The sequence below is a fragment of the Hordeum vulgare genome, chromosome 7H (assembly GCF_904849725.1).
Source record: "Hordeum vulgare subsp. vulgare chromosome 7H, MorexV3_pseudomolecules_assembly, whole genome shotgun sequence".
Classification (NCBI taxonomy): Eukaryota; Viridiplantae; Streptophyta; class Magnoliopsida; order Poales; family Poaceae; genus Hordeum; species Hordeum vulgare.
The window spans coordinates 25,233,262-25,246,652 of NC_058524.1; the positions used below are offsets into that span (position 1 = coordinate 25,233,262).

Genomic DNA, 13,391 nt, shown 5'->3' on the forward strand with positions numbered 1-13,391 from the left:
TGGATCCACATATCAGGAACCTCGAAGAGGAAGAACTTCTCGAAGATATAATCAAAGACGGCCCCGACGTTGAACCAGCTGAATCTCCGTCGTCATATCTAAACCAGGACGTTGGAATGGAGGTCGAGCGACACGAAGATGAAGCCGATGGGGCAGGAGATAGCTCCAATGACAGAGAAGGTGATAGCTCCACTGATGGAGAAGCCGGTGAAGAGGAGAAGTCCGGCAAGGTATACATATGAAGTTCGACAATCACTTGTAATATGTGAAAAATATTGGAGATAGCTCTATATTGTATACATATACATTCATTTGACGAATGTTTCTCCCTCTTAGGCCTCCACATCGAGCAAAACTACGAAACGAGGCCCGACTAGAAAGTTGGATGCACGGACGCATTACATATTTGAGGTGATATTTCCTACGGGCGAACCCAAGCTTCCTAAGAATGCTGCTGACACATTCAAGAAGCAATGCGGAGTTCTCGTTAGGGATCACGTCCCGATCAGCGTTCGGGAGTGGAACAAGCGCAAAGGGGCAGCCGATAGTGACTATGTCGCCGAAAGGTACAAAGATAATCTTTGGAATGATCTCATGTCACATTTCAACCTGCCAGAATGTGAGAATGAAGACGCCGCAGACAAACTGAGGGCCAAAGTCAAGCAGTGGACTCTAAAGAAGATGGCCGAACTGTTCTGTAGCTGGAAGAAGAAGCTATGGAAAAACTATCTGAAGACAAAGAAAGTGCCAGTATTTGAGGGGTATCTAGCCAAGCAGGCGAATCACTGGAAGGCATTTCAAGAGTACAAGGAGTCAGAAGATGCCCAGGCATTATCAGAAAAGAACAAGATAAATGCCGACAAGAAGAAATATCACCACAAGCTCGGGATAGGGGGCTATGAGACTGCCATCCCAAAGTGGGATAAGAAAGAGCAAGATCTGCTAGATAAAGGCATCGTACCTGAACCACTCCGTGATGAGTGGGAATTGAGAGCAAGAAATTGGTTCCTTGCGCATGGTGGGTCGTACGACGAACAAACAGGGGACCTCATCTGTAATGACGGTCTTAGGATACCCAGGGAGAATTGGAAAAGGATAGTGAAAGAAATTAAGGAGGGACAAAGAAAGTTCACTGCAGATAGAGATAAAGATTTGCTCACACTGGTCCTCGGCAATGACGAACATGGAGGACGAACGCGAGGCTTCGGTCCATCTTACCCGTGGTGGCTTGGGTTTGCCAGAGACCAAGACACTTACAAAAGCCGAGAGAGAGCAAAGAAGCGGCAGCAGGATGAGGAGAATGACAAGTTCAACCAGTTGCTTGCCAGGATTAACGAGCAACAGAAGCAGATTGATGAGCTTAGAGGAGTACCGCGCCAGGAAGATCCTGCACTTGATATTACCGGCGCCCCATCTAAGCGGAAAAGCAGCGTGGCTGAATCTGAGGCCCCGCCCGACGATGAACGAAGAATGATAGAGGGCGGTCCCGGCTACCCCGTGGATGGAATCAAGGAGTCAACATCATGTGAACTCCATCAGAAATTCAAGAACATGTCCATGGAGGTGGCCCTCGGACAAGCTTTACCTTCTGGCCCTGATGCACGCTGGCATGGCCGTAAGATTCCAGCTGGCTTTGCTAAAGTCGGGGTGGATGAAATCATGACGGGGTTTAATGATATGGAGCTCGACATGGCTGGACCCGAAGATGAGAGGACACTCGGAGAAGTACTGGGTGGAGTCATCCTATGGGACAAGAACTACATCAAGCTTCCAGGCTCGGCCCCAAGGACAACACCGCCTCCGAGTCGTCGCAGGTCACCTACACCTCCATTACCTCCAAGCCCTTCACATGACCTCGGCCAGCACAACACGAGTCCATCTCGATCACCGCCGCCGGACTTGGGTCGTCCGTCTCCGCCGCCGCCCGCACATGATACTAAGCGGAAGCGTGCCAGCAAGAACGTTCCGTCGATGATTTCTAAGCGACGGAGCTCCCCAAAGCGCAAACTGTCGCCCCTCCCAAAGGTACCTCATGCTAATCTTCCTATCAGACCTTATGATCGTACCCCCGAGGAAAACGCCAGGATAACAAAGGAACATCATGAGGCGCAGATGAAAAAGAAGGAACCCGAGCCCCGCCCGAAATACACCGAGAAGCATATAGCATGGGCAAAAGACTTCATAACCCTTCCATCACAGTATGACTTACACTATAAGTTTGATGACTATACACGCACATTGCAGAAGGAAGTGAAAAAGAGCAGCTCACCTGCAAGTGCAAGTGGGAGCAAATCAAGTTCAACTACAAGCAAGAAAAAATCAGACGTTCCTCAGCTTGGACAACAGGCCAAACAGTCTATCCCACCCCTCAAGGTGTTAACCAAGAATGTTCCCCCTCCGGTGCAGGGGCAAGCTTTTGAAAGAGCAAAGGAGTTGGCGGATGAATGTGGTATCGCGGTTGAAGATTTGTTGGCTTCCCAAGACGACAAGATAACCAAGGCTGTGATAGCCCCTAAGCCATAGTTTGTCATGGGAGAGCCTTTGGTCAGCAAAGATGATCTCCCAACAAATATGCGTTACTTGCATAAATGGTACTTAAGTGAATCAAAGAATGGGAGAACGATGATCGTGCTGAGTGTCCCACGGGAGTACTACGGCCGCTCCGAAGAAATCCATATCGACTTTGATGAACTCTTCCAGATGTACAATGGCGACGCCCTCGACAAATCTCTTATGAGTTGCTATTGTTTGTAAGTTTTTCAATTCGTTGTCTACATATAACTTGTTTAGTTATTTGAATTCATTGTCTATATATAACTTGTACTCTATTATGCAGAATGAAGATTTTGGAGTGTAAAAATAAGAGCATCCTAAATATTGGGTTTATTGACCCAGATAAAATACATATAGCGACGCTAACTGACAAACCCAAGGAGACGGAGGAAAACCTTCTAAGGTTTCTAAGAGATCAAAATTTCTGTGACCACATACTGTTTCCATACAACTTCAGGTGAGGGTCTTTACTCTGTTGTGTCCATTCACTTATAAGTGTAATTGATAAGTTATATATATATATATATACACACACACACATGTGCAGCTTTCATTGGATTCTGTTGGACATTCAAATTGATAAGGGAAGAGTTGATGCCTTCAACCCATTATCGAGACCCTTGGAACAGTTCCAAAGCCTGCAGGACATGCTCCAAGGGTAATTTGAATCATTCTTGCGCTCTATCGGTCTCTTTCGATGATTTTCTGATATATCAATTAATGAAAAACTTAGCAAATTATTATCCTTGTCGGGCAGGGTTTGGAAGCGGTTCAAGTGCGTGACTCTCGGTAACTTTCCTGAGAAGCTGACCTTTAGAGCGACTCAGGTAAGTAGTAGTATGATATACTTCTATTAATTTTCAATACATTTATGATGCTAGATTATTATTTTGATTATATATATTCTATTCTCGTAAAGTGCGACCAGCAGCCACGGGGAACGCATCTATGCGGATACTATGTTTGCGAGACAATTCACACGTTTACCTCTGAGTTCAAGGATCACAGATTCGACGTAAGCAATGAACATTCACACCTCTATTTTTACCCGTCATTCTTTGTTATCATGATTGATATTCATATTCATCTCCTCTTCTTATATAGCACACGGCCATGAGGACGAAGGTCCTACCACAGCAACGCGCGATTGCTGTTGCAGAGGAGCTTGCGGGATTTCTGAGGACGGAAGATATAGAAGACAAAGGACGATTTAGTGTAGCTAAGGGTCATTACTGATGTTCGTCCATGTAATCGAATAGACGGGCTCTAGTCCCGATAATTCAGATCTCCATATAATTGTATATATATGATCGCTTGTAAGATAAGTTAATCTTATATATATATATATGCATAATTATTTCTATTTAAATTATATGAAAACTAATTCCCGAACACCAAACGAGGCATCACGTTAATCTCCCGAACACCTAAACCCTAAAACCCTAAAACCCAAAAATAATTTCATTCAAAAAAAAAACCAAAACCAGCAAAATCTGAAAATCTTTAGTCCCGGTCCGTGTAACGAACCGGGACTAAAGGGCCTGCCCCTGGGGCGCTACGAGGCGCCCACGTGAGCACCTTTAGTCCCGGCGTGTAACAGGGCCGGGACGAAAAGGTTAGGCCTTTAGTCCCGCCCCTTTAGTCCCGGTTGGTGAACCGGGACTAAAGCCCCTTACGAGCCGGGGCTATAGGCCCTGTCCCCACTAGTGGGGAGAGGAGCAAATGCGGCTCGAAGAAATGCTGATGCAAGAGATAGAGGAAGTGGTGCTGGAGGAACAATTTGTGGAAGGGGCTGGTCCTATCTTTTGTTTGGAGAAGACAGAAACAGGAGAGATGCATCTATTCCAGACCTAAATGCAAATGCAGTCCCTGATCTCAATGCTTCAAAAGAGATCTTTGTGACCCAAAATGCGCCTACTGGCCATGTTTAGCAAATTGTTAGTAATGTTCCAGAATGAACTTCCTAGCTGGTAGCTTGGTACTGAACGTGTCGTACTTCATGTTTGAAGTTTATTTTGTATTGCTCTAAAACCTGCACTGTGTTGGGTTGTTTCTTCGTTGAACATCTCTTTTGGCTAGCCCTGAATTTAGGCTAAACCTTAACTATGTGTATGTTCTGAATCTTTCCTGAACCACTGCCTCAAACACGCACATGGATAGTTTTGTTGTGTTATGATGCAAAAAAATAGATCATGTACTGCTATAAAACAGAGGATGACTTGCTGTTATTTATTTATTTATTTATTGCGAGGAAGAAACCATAGAGGACGCAAGGAGAGGACGTCGCCACCGACCGTACACTGCATCGGCGACTGGTTGAAGCTGGACATAAGGTTGAGGGCGCATGATTGGGAGGAGTGATCGTACACTGCATCGGCCAATGGTTGCGGCAGCTCTGTTCTTGTTCGTGAAGTATCGATCCTCTGCTCCTTTTGGTTTCAGTTAGGGCGCTCAGTTCAGGTGCATTCAGTTTCAGTTAGGTTATTTTAACATATAACGCGGACTTTTCTGTAAATATTGCTGGAACATGAATATGACTATGACGGACGTGGCGTCCAAACGTGGCAAGTACGGACTCGATTTTGTATGATTTCGTTTTCACAAAGCAAGTTTAGTGACCCGTTTGTGTCAGTTTACAAGTTTTTGTACGAAATTGTTCCCGCGGGGCAAGTTTTGTGTACTATGGGTGTATTTAGATGTGATCACTCCGGCATCTTCCTTCAACTTGTTTTGCGGCATGGTTCAATTTCTCCAATCCTCTAAACCAATGACGAAGGATTTTAAGCCTAGATTGCATGAAAACAAGATATTACATTTTATTTTTAAAAGACGCCTTCTACAAAGCGCTCTAGCATGGACCGAAAAACCCGAGCAAAATTTTGCTAGGGTTTTGCCTCCGCCGTTAGAAGACGACACCACGCGGTGACGCCCTGTGATACGAGCGGCCACATGGGAAACCACGCCGAGGAGGCGAGGACAGCGCACCGCATTCACCATGAAAAATGAGTATTTAGCGGCTCATTGTGTTCACCGTGAGTATCCTTGTGAAAATTCAAATATCACAAATTACAAGCATTTGCATAAACGTCTGCGAACGAACGGAGGCCGAAAAATGAGTATTCAACGGATACGTTCTCATGATATGTGGCATTTTACATCTCTCCCTTTGCGCTGTGTAGTTATGGATCGAACGACGGAACCTCGCTGTTGAACCCCTGGGAAGCCATGAACATTAGCCTCCGCGAGATCTTCCTGTACTCGTCCTCCTCCCGCTTATCCAGCAGGTAGGAGATGATGCCTTGCACCTCCGACTTGATGTGCGTGTAGAGGTCCGTCGCGGCGCGTCGGTCAGTGAGGACGTCCTGCCTCCCCCGCGTCGGGATCGGCTTCCCGAACCGGTAGTAGAACCGGCCCGGGATCTTGAGGAACACGCCCGGGAAGATCACCTCGTGCTTGGCATCCCTGCAGCAGCGACACGACAGATAGGTTATTCCTAGTTATGAACGGGACCTGAAAAGGAGTCATCTTAGCAGGATATCTGAGAGATATACCTTAACTTCAGATGCTTACTGTACGCCCGCATTATCTCCCTGCCAAAAGGCATGCTCCGGATATTGTCGAATGTACAAAGCAGCTGCAAATTTTAGAATTTATATGTGAGTACGAGTCTATTAGCCAAGGGAAATGCTGATTAGTTAAGCATGCATAATGCTATCAATATGCATGAGGTTACAATTTTGAATATCTGGCAGTTTCAGAATTGCTAAATCTTGGCTATGTATGCTTCGTCTCTGCATTCGATTCGACTGTGAAACAGCCCCTAAAAAGAACCAAGCTCGGACCGCAGAATGTTTACTCGCAAATTAAGCAAGGGAGGACTTAATCCGGAAATAGCAGGTGATGGCTTACGTTCAAGAGGTCATCCTCTCCGACGACTCCAAACGGCACGATTGTGGCATTCAACTGCGCCGCCATCCTAACAAATTCAGTCTGGTCTGGCCAGAAAATCCTGTGCTCTTCACCCTACAGTCCACAAGTTTAAAAGTAGTAAGCTCACAATAGTAGCATTTACTTGCCAGAATTTCGGAGTATAATGAGTCCAATCAAATTGTAGTGTGTACCTTGCAGTGGATTGCCTCCCTGTAACCACCTGGGTAGAGGAGCACGAACTCCCCGGCTGCCAGCAACTCGTATACATACTTGTAGGTCATGGGCACGCCGCCCCACAGGTTGAGAAAGTCGAAGAAGTCGTGTCCCTCCGACCACGTCTTCGTCTTCTTGGGGAACAGCAGCGGGTGCGCGATGCCACGGACCACGGCCTTCTTATGCCGCATGAACTCCGCCGCGAGAGAGATGAGCTCGATCCCCAGCAGCATGTGGTTGCCTACCAGCAGCACCGGGCCCTCCTCGGGCACCCCGGCCAGCCCCCGGACCACCGTGCCATCTTCCAATGTCGAGAACATCGCCGGGCACGTTCTGAACGTCAGGTCGCTGCATTTACCAATGCATAACATGTGACAGTGCAATCGATGTATTCAGCATGTATCATGTAAGAATCTGCTGGGTGGTGATTTTTGGTTACCTGCTAGCTTTGTCGACTTCATTTAGCTCGGTTGCGGATGGTGGGATGTAGTCGAAAACCCGATGATAGCGCCTCGAATGGCGGTAGAGACCAGCGCATTTGATGATGGATGAGACATGGACACCATGCTCCTGAAATTTGGGATGAGTATCATCAGCATTGTCCCTTCGAGGTGTGACACTTGTTCCTTTCAGTGCATAAGATCTACTGCAATCTGATAAGTCTGCTAAAACTCACCAACAGTAAACTGTGCCCATGCTTCTCAAAAAAGAAGATTTTGGATTTAGGTATTTTGTTCTGTAGCCTGTACGCTTCAGATTTGCTCGGAAGTAAGTTGTCAGCGCAGCTGAGTGCAAGCATAGAGAAGAACTTCAGTCATGATGCCATAAATCCACTTGTTAGAAATCCGACAAAAATACGCAATCAAACAAGAAACATAGAAATCATGCGGTAGAGTTTACCATGCGACAAAATTATGCAAAGCTAATGATGAAATTGGAACTAGAGAACTGAGCTTAAGGCCACAAACCTGGCTAGCAGTAGCACCTCAGCTGTGACTGATTGTATACGGCAATTAGCATATTGCGCAGCCCGTTTGATGAGTTTCATCTTCCATTGTAGTGTGTCTTCTGGTAGTTTGTCCAGTATATTCTGCAATTAAAGGCACACATTTTTTCCTTAAAGAAACAGTTAAATGCACATATTCTTTACCACCATAACCTTGCAGATCAAGAGAAACGTGAGAAAAAGTTAGTAGGAACAGAATTCATTTCCACACTATTTTCTTCTATAATTTGCTTTTTTAGAAGGAGAAAGCCTCTGGCCTCTGCTTCGATTGATGCACCCAACTATGTATTAACTTGCTTTCTCCCTTAATATGTATTTTCTTGATAAAATTAGATACATAGAAACAAGACACAAAGAAGTCAATATTACACACCGTATGCTTCAGGATAGTAGACATGTTACTTGTCAATCTGCCGAGTGCTTCTAAAGGATGCTTCCCACTTTGCATTCTACTCAGTGCCATGTTGAACTCGTTGTCTGGTCCCATGATCAGGAAGAATAGAAGAAGCAAGTACAAAAAACTTAAAGAACGGATGTAAACAGGTGTATATCATGCTAATTATCAGACAACCTTAATTAAGTCCAACAAATGCGTCACCTCTCTTGCCTAATTTCTAGTAGCTTATTTCAATACTTGTTCTTTCTTCAATTTTATATGCTGGACCCTACAAGGTACTTACCGATGTTGTAGTTCAGTAGAGCTGTAATTGCAATATAGGCGTTGTTCGATAACGGGGTGAAAGCTGACAGAAGCTTTTTTATGTCTGACCTCTCAAATGGCGTAGCTTTTCCCGGAAGAAAAAGGAGAGACGAAACAAGATTATGTCTATCAGAAATTTTATAAATAGGAAGGTTCGCTCGCATACCATCAGATTTTCTTGAATACCTGGATTAACTAGTACCAGTATCAAATCAATACGGGGATTGCGACCAGCAACTGCAAGAGCTAAGCATCCTCCAAACGAATTCCCCAATAGATAGATGGGCTTATTAGGAGAACTGGAATGCTCTGCTCTCACAACATCTTCTACCATTGTGACGAGTTCTGAAAATGAAAAGCAGCTAAAATCATACAAATAATCTTTAGAACTTAATGATTGGCCAGTCGGCTCTGTTTAATGTGTGTTGGGCATCTTTTGTTTTTGCCACATGTTAACCAGAGGGCATCTCTCCAAACATGGCTTTGTGTGGTGTGTCCATATTCTTGGTGCCGACGCAGGGAGAAATGAAATATTCCTTTTCAAACAAAACGGATGTCTTTCACTCTGAATCAAAGTAAGCTCAAATTTTCAATTCAGATGCAAAATGCTTCGGAAAGAAATTAATCAATTAATACACAGGTATCTGATACCTTCGAATGGCGTGCGGTCGTGAAAAGGAATGTGCAAGCATCTAAGTTCAAATATCCTGAAAACGAAAAAGCAAGTGTATAATAGTATATCTAAAATATCATAATTACACTCTGGGTTTGCCATAAAATTTTCAAGGGAAACATCTGTTTGTATCTCACCTTCCAAGAGCCTGGTGGTGCATGCAGAGCCCCATCCCCATCCCATCTACCCCTGAAAACATTAAGATTTAACCCCAAACCAGCACCTGAAATTAGCATGTACTATAACCTAAACATTCAGGCATCGACAAACCGGAAAGATATGCATAGAAACAGACATAAGAAGCTGTCGATGACGCAACATTTCCACACATTTTCTTACCTGGCAAATACAGCATGAGTGGAGCATCCTCGACCGTCGAGCCGGCGTCGACGGGGCATAACCAGCATGGCGGCCCGCTGTCATGCTCCACCAGATGCCCAAGTGCCTGATAGTAGTAGTCCAGGCCCTTGACCGTCCCGTATCCATCATCATACAGCGCTTCGAGCCCCCTGTAGCTGGATTGCACTCTCCCGGCGTGTCTGGACTGGCAGCTTGGCGAGCCATGCAGCCGCTGCGGCCCTTGTCGCCAGAGGGAGACCTGCGGGTGTACCACGGGGAGAGAAAGAGTCGCCATTGCTGCATTAAGCTGCGAAGCTTTTTTGAGTATCCGAGTCCTGATTTCAAGGGAGATTTTAGGAAGCATGAGCCACGCATGCACTCATGCATCCGGTGCGTAATAGAAATAACCGGAGTTTACTGAGGCGCAAAGAGTGTGAGTTAGTACCTAAAAAAAGTGTGAGTTAGACCATGGCATGGCGGTCCAGTAAGGACTGCGCTATAATCTTTGTGGTGATCTGATGTTGGCATGTCAGTATGGGTAAAGACTTTTAACACTTACGTGATCAGATGCAGTCCATCGCCTGGTCGAATTTGCCGCTCTCCAGAGCAAAGCTGAACCGGCAGTAGTCCGGTATCCCGGTCCACGTGCTGCTTGATATGCAGAGTCCAGTGGATCAAAGGAGGGCCTCCCTGATGTTGCAGCCATCGAGCTCGCCTTCGAAAGTGCCCATTTTGAAACGATTTGCCGATGTAGGCCGTCGCTTTCGAAAGCATGGAGATACCACCATGGCAGCCGACAACATCCCAACCACAGCTCTTCGAGTGTCTGTTCATTACAGGAAATCAGAAAATGAGATAAAAAAGGGGCGCGCACGTCAAACATAAAATTTCTTTGAACTGTCAATCTTTATCATTTGTCTCTGAGTTACCAACCTCCATCTCTGGACTAAGATTTAGGAGGGAACACAAAATTTGAGAGGGCAATTTAGAATTTTACAGAGCGCTAACCTTAGTCAACTTGTCAGGATGGTTCTTCAGTGTCTCCTTTGGCTCCTTGATGAGTTCAGAGAAGCGCTGGCCCCTATTGTTCTTAAGACACAACAGCTTTCTGAAAGTATACTTCAATGTGCAATGTGGTCGACTCAGGCTTGTGAACGTATGTTGGACCAAGGATGGGTCATTGTAAATCATAAACCCGCAGTCAAACCCACTCATGGTCAGCTGAAGGGACAGCTCTCCGAGCATAAAAATGCGGAGCGCGAGATATAAACCAATATTATAAGAAAAACTATCCAGATTCCACAGACTCCAGACAACTCTGGTTTGGAACTCCAGACCAGAGAAGGAGGTGTCTATCACTACCCTAGCTCCATGTTCAGCACAAACAGAAAGAAAATATTTTATCTTGTCACCATTGTACAGGGAACCAAAAAGAAAATTGGAACAGAACAATCAGCCACCATAAGAAATATTGACTTTATTATGTGTACATCATGTCAGACAGATTATCAATGCACATCAACAAATCAAAACTCCTATATTCAAACAGATAAAAATTGGATATCACTGCTAATAATTCCATTATTCTAGAAGAAACTGCCAATAACTCCATATTTCAGCAATCACTCATTCATTTTCCATAGAAAAGTGTGGAATGCTAATCATGTTTATAGTTATAAGTTGTAACACAAATTAAGCCATGCAAAGTTGAGATGAGGAAAGGATTACTCCCCAAGAAAGTAATTCTACTATCCATCGTGTGTTCTGGTTGCCCATGTCAATGTAGAGCCCAAAGCTGTCCTTCTGGACCATCTGGAGTTAACTCAATTATACTGGTGGCATCAAGTTAAAAATACAGTCATATAGATCATATATTATTTCTGAAGTACACTTTTATAATATCATCATGGGCAGGAACACACCTACAAGGAAATGACATATGTTTCAAACACTTTTTTTTCTTCTAATCTAGTTATAAAGAATTTATGCAATTACAGCAAAAAAGTGTAGAATTAAGTTCACTCTTGATCCCCCTAACCCAGCTAGAAAAACAATGTTTAGATGAATCACCGATGGTGTTTGGTAGATTGAATGGCTGAAGTGATGAACATGCAAAAAGATGCCTGGCTTACTTGAAGAGCATAGTAGCAGATCAAGGAATACAAGAACTCCTCACTTAAGTTTTCAGTGATAATCTTTGACATTGCCTCGGGATCGGGTTTAAGAATCTGAAAAATAGATGTTTAGAGTCAGCATTTTCCTTCAGTTCAGGTCTACTCAATTTCGCATCACCGCATATAGTAGCTGACCGTACCTGCAGTATGGATCCAACAATGCTAGTGAGTTCTATCTTGTTGTCTATACAGTAAAAAAGAAGATCAGATTCATGAAAATTAGATTTTGAGGGTCAGCATTTCCTTCAGCTCTGGTCTACTACAAATTCGTTTCACCACATCTAGTAGCTGACCGTACCTGTGGTACGCATCCAATAATGCTATCAAGTTCTATCTTGTTGTCTCTACTGTAAAAAACAAGATCAGATTCATGGAATTCAACTCTATCAAATAATGTTTTCCCCTCTCTGTCATAAATTGAAAGACCTTCATCATCCAGTGCATTCAGATAAAGGTTATTCATGCAATCTTGATTACCCTTGGGTTAATATCCATAGACCTTCAATGAAACAAATGCTGCTCAGCTTGGATTCTGTCAAAAATATATGGCTGAACTATGAAGGTAATGTAGAGCTGAGCCAGAACTAGTTTGGTTCCCTGGCATCTGCGGCTCAAAAACTAGCTGCATGTTATTTTTCTCCTTTCCCTTTCGAAAGACGGGTTATTCAGTGTGTACTAGTGCCTCATTTAGATTCAGAAGCATGCTCAACAGATATTGTTTCCTCAGATGTTTCAATCAAGTTAGACTGTCAGCAGATTACCAAATTCTGAGAAGTGACATATCATGAAATCTGATTAAATATCTAACTATGGAAGCTCCCACCTCTAAACAAATGTCAAACTACTGCAGTTCCCACTTATGTAACAACGATCATAAGGAAATGTTCACAAGAGACGGGACAAGAGACACCTACCTTGGAAGGGCACCATTTTTCTGCAAGTGCAATGGTTATCCAGCCATTGCCACATCACAGCTGTGAACAGTCTTATTCCTGAAAATGGAATCTGGATCAGGATGATGATTGATGCCCTCGTATAAAGTGACGAACATATCACCAGGAACGAAAACGCTAGGTATCTACATGATCATTAGCTTCTTTCTTTGCTGGGATCCTAAAAGCATTTGAGAAATTTCTTATGCAACCAAAACAAAAACCACAAACAATGAAAATACCATCCTAAAAGTTGTTTTAAAAATTGGAGTAACAATTTGTACTACACACGCACGTACCAAAATACTCCTGTAAGTAAATCGCTTGATCAATGCCTTACTGTATTCTGATCTTCTATGAAAGTTTATACCATCCTAAAAGTTGTTATGTAAATTGGAGTAACAATTTGTACGACACACGCGCGTAACAAAATACTACTCCTGTAGATAAATCATTTGATCAATGCCTTTACTGTATTCTGATCTTTTAAGGATTTTAATTGAACCTTTCTGATTGTGGAACTTTCAAAAGCTATCTCCGGTGTATAGGACAAGAAACCTCGAGCCTACTTCTGGTCCACTTTCTCGTCCGCGGTTTTTTACCTAGTAACAATAAATGCTTCCTTTCCTTGTATTTTTTTCCTTTTGAGAAACGCGTATGCATATGCCTAGACAATGCGTACCGAATTTCTTTACAGAGCTGTTGGGAATCAGATTCCCTAAGAAAGTGATCCTCACAGAGAGTAAACATTCTGGAGCCATGTCTGAAGCAGACCTAACAGTAACAGCTAAACTGCGGTCAAGTAAAATATGTCGGACAGATTCCAAACTGTATGCAAAGCAATTAGTACAAAGCTCGGTAACAAACAAGT

The 13,391-nt window shown here is 43.8% G+C and overlaps 1 protein-coding gene across 1 annotated transcript; it reads right to left on the reverse strand.

The window, feature by feature from the left end:
- Window positions 1–5,562: 5,562 nt before the first annotated feature.
- On the reverse strand, window positions 5,563–11,819 carry LOC123412488 (acyltransferase-like protein At1g54570, chloroplastic). The gene is made up of 17 exons (XM_045105435.1): window positions 11,729–11,819; window positions 11,547–11,642; window positions 10,423–11,336; window positions 9,860–10,240; window positions 9,415–9,749; window positions 9,213–9,264; window positions 9,054–9,109; window positions 8,589–8,747; window positions 8,383–8,487; window positions 8,076–8,179; window positions 7,665–7,786; window positions 7,373–7,481; window positions 7,136–7,266; window positions 6,675–7,044; window positions 6,463–6,576; window positions 6,105–6,187; window positions 5,563–6,015 (listed from the first exon to the last, which is right to left on the reverse strand). The coding sequence occupies exons 4-17, from the start codon at window positions 9,940–9,942 to the stop codon at window positions 5,733–5,735; spliced, it is 2,106 nt and encodes a 701-aa protein (XP_044961370.1). The 5' UTR covers window positions 9,943–10,240; window positions 10,423–11,336; window positions 11,547–11,642; window positions 11,729–11,819; the 3' UTR covers window positions 5,563–5,732.
- Between the last annotated feature and the right edge of the window lie 1,572 nt (window positions 11,820–13,391).